The sequence below is a fragment of the Lepisosteus platostomus genome, chromosome 19 (genome assembly GCF_059453375.1).
Source record: "Lepisosteus platostomus isolate fLepPlt1 chromosome 19, fLepPlt1.hap1, whole genome shotgun sequence".
Lineage (NCBI taxonomy): Eukaryota > Metazoa > Chordata > Actinopteri > Semionotiformes > Lepisosteidae > Lepisosteus > Lepisosteus platostomus.
The window spans coordinates 11,048,768-11,061,655 of NC_142629.1; the positions used below are offsets into that span (position 1 = coordinate 11,048,768).

The following is a 12,888-nucleotide window of genomic DNA, read 5'->3' on the forward strand; positions in this document are numbered from 1 at the left end:
AGAGTATGGCGTTTGATTTTTGTTCGATATGTGCATGTTGTTGTAACAATAATTTAATAAAGGAGAGAAGCACATTATAAAAAAGCCTTTATGAAGTCGATGACGATGCAGTTCTATACATTTTTTTATCAACGCAATGCTTTCAAGATGTATATTTGTTAGTATTACAATCTTATAAGCATGTCTACAAATCTCTGTTTGTCAAAGATGTACTGACAACATCTCTTGTATTGGTTAGTGTGCACCTTTAAACTTAAAAATAGTGTAAAATAAGTGGCTTTCTTTTCGATTGGTCAACTACAGCTCCCTGTCCAACACGTGAATTAGAAGCGCACTGTCGTTTTAAGAAAGGAGAGGCGGGGTAAAGAGGGATGAACTGTCCAAGTGTGCTATTCCCCATAACACATACAGTACGCCTCATCTTGTCCAGGTGGCGTAGATTGTTGTCAGAATACGGCAGTAAAACTACGCTGGCGTATCCACATGAAGGAGCGATGACAAGCAGATCCGAGGACGGATCTTTTCTGCATTAAAAATACTGTTATTTAATTTAAATTGAAGATTAATCTTGCTTTTAATATATTTTTCAACTTCCACTATGGCAGACTTCAGGACCTTTAATGTTGTCATTCTTGGAATAGGATTTCTGCTGATATTTACTGCTTTTACAACTTGTGGAAACATTGAAGTAAGTCGTGATTTCTTATTAAAGACATTACGAGCGTTTTACTGGAGTCGTAAAGTTACCTAGATAGCTTTAAACAAAACATATGTACTGTATTGATTATATGCTTATAGTAAGTATTGGGGTTTGTATCACATATAATGAGAGCTTTTGAGTTTCGGGACTACATTTAAATCACATGAAAATTAAATGTTTTCGTAATAGTTCAAATTGTGATCGCTTTACTCAGTCTACAGTTACAGTATACTCTATTTTGAAATGGCAAATGTTTGTCATCTTTCTTTAATTAGGCGACGGCGGTAAACTGTAATGTATAATAAGGTCCTTAAAATCTTCCGATGTAAACTTGCATTTGCTTTTTTAGTAATCGAAGTGAAGCAGTTAAAGATATCTAATTTACTACTTGGTTTCTTGCAGAAATATAAACTCGGCATCTCCTGCTTAAGGCATTAAATACAGCATGTGATTTAAGCCAAATAATGGGACCTTTGTTCCTCACATTGCCCCATGTTCTTTTGGTATCTTATTACACACTTTTAACTTTTCTCCACATAGATCAATTCTTCACAAAGACATGCCAGTGTCAAGAGCCTAGTTTTGTGTATATCCAGCCACAGGTTTTTCAGTTCAAAACATAGCTGCATTTGAAATGTTAAAGCATGCTATCTTCATATTCTCAAAATTACAGCATCATAATGAAACTTTTAATTCCATTGTGTGACATTTAGAGCATGTAGAATTTGTATTTTTTAAGGAGAAAACTTTTGTTCTTCTTTGATTTATTTTAAGCTTTTATTTTTAGCAAACAGTTATTAAGAGTTTGGCCAACACTACGTTTGAGGGCAGTGGTTACAACAGGTAAGGCAAGACTCATGCTTGTTTTTAATTTATTTTGAAGGTAGACACTGTAAAATCAGGGGTGAATAGCCTGACTAATAAGCCTTGTTATCTTCTCTCCTTGTAGTTTTGCTATTATCTACGGAGTTTTTGCAGCTTCTAATTTTATAGCTCCCTCGGTCATTGCAGTAATTGGACCTAAACTGACGATGATGCTTAGTGGACTATTGTACAGGTCAGTGTCTTTGAAAATAGTAATTGTCTCAAAATGCCATACCCTCCAAAAAGAACAACAAGCAACCCATTTCTACAGGGCCAGTGTGTGCGGTACACAGCTCTGCACTGTGCTGGAGTGAAGCACATATTTACACAGCCAGAATAATAATTGATGAAGTTGGGCCTTGAGGTTGACCATATGACACAAGTTATTGGTTTGCTCTGACTTAATGTTTTATAATATGTATAGCTTGAATTTGATTAATTATCTGTGTTATCTGCACATTGCACTGGGAGTAATATAGGCCAGTTACCAGAAAGCAGGTGGATGAACAGAAATGAAGACAGAAATCAGGTTTGTAAAAAATGATGCTGTTTAGTAGACTCATGCACTGATAAATCAGTGTTCAGTTTTTTTTTTCCCTACAGTGGGTATATTGCTGCATTCATCCTTCCTGCAACATGGTCTTTTTACTTAACTTCGTTTCTCATCGGTGTGGCTGCAGCTAGTAAGTAAACAACTGTTTAACATCTGTGTTATTCATTCTGTCACTTACATTTTTTTTTGACCCAGTATTATTTTACAGAACTGATGTTTAGGTTTTGGAGGGAAGGAAGCCACACAATGTGGACTAATATTTCTTTAATAGTCTTCTATTCTGTTCCCATTTCGTATTGCAAAGCTAGCCAACATTTAATTTAATGGAAATCAAAGTCATGTGGGTTAAATGTCTTCTGGTAATATTTATAAATCTTGTCTAAATACATCAAAGTACAATGGAAGGTATTGTAGTCATTGTGTCTTCTAGAAATGAAATTATTCAAATACTGTATCTTAAAATTGCATTTTATTTTATTTACATTATGTTATATAAAGCTAAAACAATAAAGCAAGAGCATTGGTAATGCAAAATGTTTGTTTTTAAACATACTGAGCTTTTATGGAAAAGCTTTAAGCTTTTATGGACTATGTATTGGAGTTTTCTTGGCAAGAAATCCCTTGCTGGTCAAAGGTTACAGTGTTGTTTCCTGGTGTGTGATACCTGCTTTTAATGAATAACTGATAAATTCTGGCAGCAACAACTAGTTATTTGTGAAATGAGAAATTTATAATTATTGTTAACTTCCTTGCTCCTTGAAGCTGCAGGGTCCACGTTTTGATTCCTCTCACAGATGACTGTCATAAGAACTTAAGAAAGGTTATAAACAGGAAGAGGCCAAATGACCCATCTCACTTGTTTGATAGCTAGAGGTTATTTCACCTGAGGATCTCATGCAGCCGTTCCCTGAAAGAAGTTAGGGGACTGGTTTTAACGACATGAGCTTTTCCCATGCTCCCATAGCCTGTTATGGAAGAAGTCCCTCCTGTTGTTAGTTTTAAATGCACTTTCTCTGGGTCATGTTCTGTTGTTGAAACTGTTTCATTTCCATCATTTCTCCACGTGCTCCAGTTTTCTCCCACTCTCCAAAGACATACTGGCTAGGTTTATTAACTAATTATTAATTTGATTGATGTTTTATGTAAGGAACTTACGTAAATTATGTTATAGTTAGATGACTTATGGATAAATTAATTCACGTATTGGTGAAAAAAACTTTTGTTAGAGGAGCAAATTAATCTGTTTCTGTTGTAGTGGTTTATGAAATTCAGTGCATACTTTAAAATGTGTTTGTTTTCAGATTACAGGGTGTCAACTAAACAGGTAGGTGGAATATGCTGACAAACTGTATAGCAAGAAACAGAATGTAATAATCTTCAAATAATTAGAATTCGGTACATTTTATCTAAATATTCATTTAACCTGCGCATACACAAATTGTATAAGCTTGGTAATTTGAGCAGTTTCAATTTTTAAAATTCAAAATATTTTATCTGTCATATTTATACAACATATACAGTACACACATACTGCAGATGTGGTGTACATATTTATATATACTGTACTTAAAAATATAGTATTTAAAGTATTTAACTTTTTAGTATTTATATTTATATGCACACAAACAGGTGGTCAATGTGTTCATAGAATAAGTTATTTAACTTAATCATAGTTATCAATTACCTGGCTCAATTCAAATATTATTTCTTCACAACAAAAAATGTTTAGCATCTTGGCACATCCAGTAGAGGGAACCCCAAGATGAATCCCACTCAAGAAAGAGGAAAACCTGCATATTGTGTTAGATAATGGCAGTGGTCAGCTGCTCTTTAGTGTGAGTGTGTATCCACTGAAGATGTTCTGGAGTCTGGATACCCTCTTGATGTCATCATGGATGACATAATTATCTGCCTTAGTATTAGTGGATCATTGCAGCAAGAAAGATAAGATGGCAACACAGGATATAATGGAATAAACCTTTAATTGTTCCATTGCAGTAAACTATCAGTGCTGACAGCAATGTGCTGCTATTTCATAACATCACACCTTTACACAGTGCATCTTTTGGTCAAGTCATCATCTAGAAATGTGACTTTCAACAGCCAAATCATCCATTCAGTAGTCTAGTGTGGGACTGGAATAATAACTGTTTTGAAATCTTAATGCTGATCTATGTTGTACACATTTTACAGAAGATGAAAATACGAGGCCATGCTAACGGCAATCTAGACAGCTTGCCAGAGATGAGAGCCAGGTACTTCGAAGTCAGGTGATTGAAAGGTGATATGGAGACCTTGTAATCAGAACCATTATCAATACCTTTGTCTATGGACATATTGACCCACATAATGTTATCAAATTTATTAAAATATCTTCATATCTTTTATAAACACACAGTATAAACGGGAGAAAAAATAGTATTGTAACAAATGGTGAAAAAGTAAACATTTACCAAGCTAAACCATATTAACTTTGCCATTTTGTTGCAAATGCTATCCATACCTGCACTGTCATTGATTTGTTTAATTTGTCTAGTAAGCCGCTTCATGTTTAATATCATGACACCGTTCTAATTTCTGTAGCTGGCTCTAGAATATGATGCTTATTTGCTAATTGGTGTATAAATTAATCACTTTGGAGAACCAAAACATGGCAATAAATACTGTATGTGAGAGATCGTGGAGGAGGGAACAAGAAGTTGTATTCAAGGGTATAAGGGTATTATAAGGGTATTCAATTTCTAATCCAGTGTTAAAAATTGTCAAAATCCATTTTAGATTAACACCTCTACGTTTTAAAATCCTTGATTTACAGCACAAACCCAATCAGTCCTAACACAGTTAGTTGTGACCTGAGGGAATGTGATGTTTCTCACGGCTGTATCCATAATATCACAGCTGTTCAGGCCTTTTGACATGAACAGTTACATTGGTGATGATTTGTTTTTCAAAATTTTGAATTGCAGGATATACACACCCAAATTTGAAAATGACACATTTTTGTCTTCTTCACTCAGGATACCCCAAATTTGAAAAGATAGCCCCTGTCCAAAAAATAGGACTGTGTTGAACTGAGACATCCTTTCACATGGTCCTACTAGTTACGGAGTCTGTGGACGCATATTTCCTACAAATTAAGTTGGGCTATGACTGCTTTTGTGTTTTGACAGTGTTGTGGACAGCTCAGGGAAATTTCCTGGTATTGAACTCTGATGCCTCCACTATCAACAAGAATACTGGGCTGTTTTGGGCTCTCCTGCAGTGCAGGTAAGCCTTGGAACATTGTTACCATTACAGACACAGGTTATAGCCTTTGAAATGTAAATCCAGTTCAGTAACTGTTCATATGCTGTGCTTTTTCTTTCAGGAAAGGTAGAGGAAAAGTAGTGTAGCAAGCTGATACAGTTTTTGGAGTTATCCAATTGATTTTTCATAATTATATAAAGGTTAAGCTTGCGTCTAAATAGTTTATGCTTAAGAGTATACAGACTTTGCTACCTGCTATTTAGAACTTTTTCAATGTTAGTTTTTAAGACTGAGCATATGTTTCTCAATTCCAGTATGCTGTTCGGCAATCTATATATTTATTTCGATTGGAATGGAAAAATTACAGTAACAGGTAAGGCTCTTTGCCTTAATGTCTGCTATGAAGCCTGTAGGATTAATTTCATGACAACAAGTTTCCCTTAGCTAGAAGTGAGAAGTTAACCCTGTCTTTTTTCTCTTTTGTTAAATGTTTTTTGCACCTTGCAGGTAAAAGAGTAGTACCTATGTATGCATTGTCAATAAAGTACAGGTGCTAATCTTATTATCAGCAGCCACACAGACAGACCATAGCTCTAAATTTCATGCATTCAGTGTGGGTGGCATAGTATACGTACACCTTTTGGATCATAACTAACAGGTCGTGGGTTCAAGATCTCTGCAGACACTGATGTTGTACCCTTGACTGAGATGTTTTACCCTTGACCCTTGAATTTGCTCTAATTGCTCCAGCTGTATCAATAGGGACCAGCAGTGCTGGGAAGTACTCCTTGTGATGGATCTGTGTTCCATCTTAGGAGGAAAGTCACATGTTCTCTAGTCCTCTTAATGCTACAGAAACCAGGATGTGCTCTGGCTCAATGAGCTGCTGTGTATCTGTTGTGAAATACCCTTTTACTTCAAATTATATTGTGATACAGAGTTTTGCAAAACTCATCCAATAGTCCTATTTTTTTCACATTGCTGTTTGTCTTTGCAGATAAAGACAGAATGACTGTGTTTGTTGTTCTGTTGGTCCTTTCTTTGCTGGGAACACTGAGCTTTATTGTTCTGAGAAAGAACTGTGATCCAGATGAAGCCCCAAATGAAGAAAATGATTCCTTGCTTCCAGCAAGCATGATGTAAATACATATGGGATTTTATCTCTTTTATTTTATTTAACTTTGTACAGCTTTCTTCCAGGACACATTAATGGGACACTAGATTTCAGTAATTCTGAAATTCCATTGTTAGAGCGAAACAGGGGCTCTGATGCAGATTGATTAAACCTGACTTCACAGTACTACTAAGTTTCATAAGATTTCATTACCCTTGAGTGGTTTTGACTAATGTTTAATAATAATAATTGCTTACACTTATATAGCGCTTTTCTGGACACTCCACTGAAAGCGCTTTACAGGTAATGGGGACTCCCCTCCACTCCACTCCCCTCCACCACCACCAATGTGCAGCATCCACCTGGATGATGCGACGGCAGCCATAGTGCGCCAGAACGCTCACCACAGAACAGCTAGTAGTAAATGTAGCCAATTCATAGGAGGCCATGATTGGTAAGGGCCAATGGGGAAATTTGGCCCGGACGCCGGGGTTACACCCCTACTCTTTTCGAGAAACACCCTGGGATTTTTAATGGCCACAGAGAGTCAGGACCTCGGTTTTACATCTCATCCGAAGGACAGCGCCTGTTTATAGTATAGTGTCCCCGTCACTATACTGGGGCATTAGAACCCACATGGACCGCAGGGTGAGCGCTCCCTGCTGGCCCCACTAGCACCTCTTCCAGCAGCAACCTTAGTTTTTCCCAGGAGGTCTCCCATCCAGGTACTGACCAGGCTCACACCTGCTTAGTTTCAGTGGGTTGCCAGTTGTGAGTTGCAGGGTGATATGGCTGCTGGCTAAGTTTAAATTACTGTTCCTTTTCCTACAGTTACAAGCAAAGAGCACTTTCTGCTGTTAGAGAGGCCACAACAGAGTTCAGTAAGTACAACTTTAAACTGCACCAGTTTGTCAAGTTTTTGTGGAGACAAAGTCATAAAAAATAAATAGAATATTAACATTACATTCATGACTCTTTGCTGTCTATGTTTATTTTCTAATCTCTTCCTTCCTATTATCAGTTTCAGAGTCTTTACTAGATCCCAATTAAGCAAACTGTTACCTTTGTTATAGCATGCTGTGTACTGTATGTACTGTATCAACTTAAGGAACAGTCTTTTTCATAGGTTGCTTCTTCAAGGTTAGGGTTTCACAGATGTTATTTGTATTTTATTGTGTTACCTGTGTGTGGCACCCTGCACTTATCCATTTTAAATGTTAACAGTTAAGATTTTACCTAGTTTGTATTAGTATTTTCGAGGATTTCCTTGACTGCAATGTTTCCTTGTGTTGGTTCATACCATGTTGATACACTAGTATGTTGACTGTAATGTGGTTTTTGATTTTTTAGGAACAATGATAAACATGTTTGGCACTAAGACCATATTTCTTCTAAGTTTCTGTATGGCTTACAGTGGTAAGTACTGTAAATATCTAAAAACAGCATTATTAAAGCAAAACAACAATACTTAATTTAAGCCCACAAACTGCACTTTTGGAAAAGCTGCAGTATTACTATGTTAAGACATTTCACAAAAATCCTATATGTTCTTTTTTCAGTTTCTTTTACTCACTGAGTAATTTTGAAAGGCCTTGCTAATTCAGTGATATCTTCAGTACAATATTCTATATCTGATCATTTTGTAGGCCTGGAACTGACATTTTATAGTGGCGTGTATGGGACCTGCATAGGAGCAACAGCACAATTTGGAACTTCAGCCAAAGGCCTAATAGGGCTCTCTGGAATATTAGTGGGAATCGGAGAGATTGTCGGTAGGTATATTATGTTACTGGCAAGGGAGCAGGAGACTGCACACTATCTTTGTTACTGCACTAACTAGTTAATTGAAATTAGAATATATAGGAAGTGTCCGTCTTCCTGATAGTAATAGTTATGTGATTGATCCTTCTCTTACTAATCATTTAAAGAAAACAGCTGACAACACTGTCATGAGGAATTAAATACTTCTCCATGTGAGAATATTGGTGACCACATCCATTCCAGTTCTAGGCACGATCATGAGTCAAGCACTTTGTTTTGAAAGTTGGTTCATAAATCTATTGTTATTTTCAGGTGGTGGCTTATTTGGGCTTTTGTGTAAGAACAGCCGGTTCAGACGTACCTCTGTTGTTTTCCTGGGAATGATGGTGCATTTTATCTCATTTTATTTAATTTTCCTTAACATCCCTGATGATGCCCCAATTGTCTTTGAATCTGTCACTGTGCTTGAACCCTACCTCACCCCCAGGTATGATTCATTCTCATTTAACTGTTTTGTTTCATACCCTGAATTGTAATTATTCTCATTTTAAAACTGAACCATTATCGATGATGTTTCTCCCAAGGTAATTTTTGATTGCTTTTCTATAGTGTGCCTGTTACCTTGATGTGCAGTTTTTTACTTGGGCTTGGAGATAGCTGTTTCAATACCCAGATATACAGCCTCCTGGGGTGTTTGTATGCTGAGCAAAGCTCTCCTGCATTTGCCATCTTCAAATTCATACAGGTAATGAATACAGTCATGTACTGACACTCCTTGGCACCTGTGCTGCAGCTCAGTTCTCAGATAGTAACAAGGGGTAGGGATTAGAGTTCTGCACTAATAATCAGTGGTATATGGGTGAGACATTTGTGTTGTGCCCTTGAGCAAGATACATCACTTAAATAGCTCCAGTGTGTATGGGTCACCAGGTCATCATTGTAAATGAGAATATATCAATTGGCTCACCTAGTAAAATAAAAGTACCTAATAGTCTATTACTACTGCTAATCCTAAATAACTTTTGTTGTACATAGAAATTTGCTTTATTTCCCTCATGTCCAGGATAGATGCAGTATTTTTAACAAGACATTTGATGTACAACAGCACTATTATATTGACGTAGTTCAGGTGGGTAGCTCTGTCAGCATGCGTAGGGTGCAAAGGAACTAGTAATAGGTATCTTCCATGCTGAAAAGAGAAGAAAGAAAACACAACGTTTCAGCTGTATGTTGTGTCTTCTTTCTTCTCTTTTCAGCATGGAATAAACCTATTACTAGTTCCTATTATATTGACTTTTGTAGTAGCTAATTTACAGGGCTACAGTTAATAGCAAAGTTGCTTAGTTACCCTGCAGTGCGTTACAGCTTCAGTACCTCTAATCTGCACAATGTGGTGGATCTATTGCAGAGACTATTGCTCAGTTTAGATTCCAGTGCATTTAGTGGAGTTGTACTGAAATGTCTTTTAAGATGCATTTATCAAGGTTCATCAAGATCACAGACATTAGAATTTCTAAAACCCTTCTAACTCTTGTGTCTTTATTTGTGTTGTTAATGTTTACGGATGTTGGTTTTGTTTGTGCCTTCTGAAAAATGATATTAATAAACATTTGTTTCTTACAGTCTGTATGTGCAGCAGTAGCATTTTTCTACAGCAACTACCTACTGCTCTCCTGGCAGCTTCTCTTGATGGTCATCTTGGGCTTTGCTGGAACACTGTGCTTCTTCTTGGTGGAGAAGACACAGGGTATGTCTGCAGATTTACAGGAGTATTAATTTAAGGAATGCAATCATGTACATGAAGGGTGGACCATTTTTTAATAGTAAGCTCTATGTAAAATGTAACTTGTCCTTTTTTATTATTCAGTGTACTACAGCTAATAAAGGTAAACTAATTTAGATCTTAATTTCTAGGACATAATTTTTCACATGGTATAATGATGTTTAATGAACATCAAGTGCTTTTCAGTGATAATAAAGTATCTACAGTATTTGTATTTCTAAGTGTGATAATCCAGAAAAGGCAATCATGTTTACAAATCAATGCATAATTCTGGAATAGCCTGATGAAATGCCATTAATATTCATCAATGTTATTACACTTTTCATGGGTGGAATTTTCAGTGCTGTGAGTTTTGTTATGTTGCACTTGGGTTGCTTTAAAAAAAATCTTAAAAAAATAAGATTAGGTTTAAAAACATGTCCTGTATATCTTAAATCACCCTTGATAATTGCAGGAAGAGCCTTACACTACAATGATATCTGGAAATAACAATCATGATACAAGAACTTTTAAGAAGCTATTACAATATGTTGAAATGTCTCATTTGAGTGCTGTGTATGTGGATTTTATTTTCTAGAATGTAATTAAATGTCTACAGTCATTCTCATTATGTGCTATGAATACCTAGTCATCTTTTTAATGTCTCCTGACTACCATGACAATGGTCTAAAGTTTTGATCAGTATGAATATACTTGGCAAAATAGTTGTTTATTATATGTCTAACAATTAGTAGCACAGTGCCATTTTCTGCCTTACAATTCTTGGTTCCTGGGTTTCAGTTTGAGCTCTGGGGCTTCTGGCTATTATATATAGTATATGCAAGTTTTCACCTGATGCTACTAGAAGTCACTTGTGTGGAATACCGTTGGCTCCATGAACACCATGCCTATGCTGTAACTTTTACTGGTGCTCTCTGCAAGTGATACATGTTCCCCTGCATATTCTGTGAAGTCCTAACAGTTGTGCATGTGATTACCCATGAATTACCCATGCTGCTGATGTGGATCCGAGTGATCCTCTCAATTTCATGGTCCCTTGACTGATTTGCACTTCATCTGAATTCAGTGGTTGTGAAAATTCGAGACAAAGTCCATGGAGCTCCCAGTGTTCCTAGAAAAAACATGTTATCGAAGAACTGTCTGGCTGTCACCAGGCAAACACTGAAGTGACAACTGATTTATTGATCTTTAAAGTTTTATACACAATATTTATTAATGATAGTAGTTTTCTGTAATTCTGGTACACCCAGGAAATTTGAATTGTTTAATTTTATATTGGAGAGATGGAAAATGTTTTCATAAACCAATATAAAAAAGTTTGGAAAAACACTAAGGTTTAATCACACTAATTTTTTATAGAAAAACAATATAATGATGGATATTTATTACATGTTTTAACAAACCATTTACTACATGCTTGCTTTTGAAACTGAATATTTTTTATTAATATATTTAGCTCAGATGTGATAACATTATACAAAGTGGACATAAACCGTTTTGACTGTCATTCAGAATTGTCAAACATGCAAGAGTGGAAAGTCCATATTTCCATTTAACATTTCCTTTTGTACATTTTGTAAAATAAAAAATACATTCCTGTGTTTGAGTGTTTTGTAAACCTACTCTAATACCTGTCTGTATTTAAAATGTATACAGTATGAAGCACTTTTCTGGACACTCATCTAAAAGCACTTTACAGGTAATGGGGACTCCCCTCCACCACCAATTGCCTCACTAACGCCTCTTCCAGCAGCAACCTTTCCCAGGAGGTCTTCCATCCATCTCCCATCCTGCCAGGTGTGCCCCTGCTTATTGTCAGTGGGTTGCCAGATGTGAATTGCAAGGTGAAATACAGTTGTATGTGTTGTAATTTGACACCCATTGCCAGCAGCCATATCACCCTGCAACTCACAACTGGCAGCCCACTGAAGCTAAGCAGGTGTGAGCCTGGTCAGTACCTGGATAGGAGACCTCCTGGGAAAAACAGGTTGCTGCTGGAAGAGGTGTTAGTGGGGCCAGCAGGGGGCGCTCACCCTGTGGTCCGTGTGGGTCCTAATGGCCTAGTATAGTGACGGGGACACTGTACTGTAAACAGGCGCTGTCCTTTGGATGAGACGTAAAACCGAGGTCCTGAGTCTCCGTGGTCATTAAAAATCCCAGGGCGTTTCTCGAAAAGAGTAGGGGTATAACCCCAGCGTCCTGGCCAAATTTCCCATTGGCCCTTACCAATCATGGCCTAATAATCCCCATCTATGAATTGGCTTCATTACTCTGGTCTCCTCCCCACTGATGTGTGATGTAACTGATGTGTGGTGAGCGTTCTGGCGCACTATGGCTGCCGTCGCATCATCCAGGTGGATGCTGCACATTGGTGGTGGTGGAGGGGAGTCCCCATTACCTGTAAAGTGCTTTGAGTGGAGTTTCCAGAAAAGCGCTTTATAAGTGTAAGCTATTATTATTATTATTATTATTATTATTATTATAAATTGCATATTTCACAGAATCTGTTAAATTGAGCATTAAAATGTGCAGAAATATGTCATGTTTAAGTTTGTTTCCATCGGAGGTTGTGTTAACATCTTTTCACTTCAGTGATTCAGTGAAATATGCAATTTAACCAGGCCTGCCCAAACTTTTTCAGCTACTGGCTATAAAATGTTAAAACTTTAAATGAAAATACCCCCCAATGGATTAGGGTATATATGTTTGATTCTACAAACTGTATTTTGTACTCTGTAATCTAGATGTTAATTTAGTTTTGATGTGTTGAATCTAGGTTGAATGAAATTATATTACTGAACGATGCGGTGTTAACATGCGCTTTTACCGTGACGTTACCTTTAAGAGGCGGGTAGTATTTGTGATTG

At 36.8% G+C, this 12,888-nt stretch overlaps 1 protein-coding gene across 2 annotated transcripts; it reads left to right on the plus strand.

Moving 5' to 3' along the window:
* Positions 1–402: 402 nt before the first annotated feature.
* On the plus strand, positions 403–11,622 carry LOC148645086 (UNC93-like protein MFSD11). Of its 2 annotated transcripts, XM_088612756.1 has the most exons (13): positions 403–688; positions 1,488–1,543; positions 1,650–1,757; positions 2,168–2,247; positions 5,288–5,384; positions 5,678–5,736; positions 6,361–6,502; positions 7,309–7,358; positions 7,828–7,893; positions 8,124–8,249; positions 8,551–8,725; positions 8,848–8,983; positions 9,862–11,622. In XM_088612756.1, the coding sequence occupies exons 1-13, from the start codon at positions 599–601 to the stop codon at positions 10,012–10,014; spliced, it is 1,338 nt and encodes a 445-aa protein (XP_088468882.1). In that variant the 5' UTR covers positions 403–598; the 3' UTR covers positions 10,015–11,622. The 2 variants fall into 2 exon arrangements, with proteins under 2 accessions (XP_088468882.1, XP_088468883.1); XM_088612757.1 differs by lacking the exon at positions 1,488–1,543 and having other exon boundaries at positions 404–688.
* Positions 11,623–12,888: the final 1,266 nt, after the last annotated feature.

Bases quoted from the DNA above. Each gene is read 5' to 3' on its own strand.
- LOC148645086 (XM_088612756.1), top strand. From the start codon at position 599: ATGGCAGACTTCAGGACCTTTAATGTTGTCATTCTTGGAATAGGATTT. The intron at 1,544-1,649 runs GTAAGGCAAGAC...CTCTCCTTGTAG, and splicing joins GAGGGCAGTGGTTACAACAG to TTTTGCTATTATCTACGGAG. The intron at 2,248-5,287 runs GTAAGTAAACAA...GTGTTTTGACAG, and splicing joins CATCGGTGTGGCTGCAGCTA to TGTTGTGGACAGCTCAGGGA.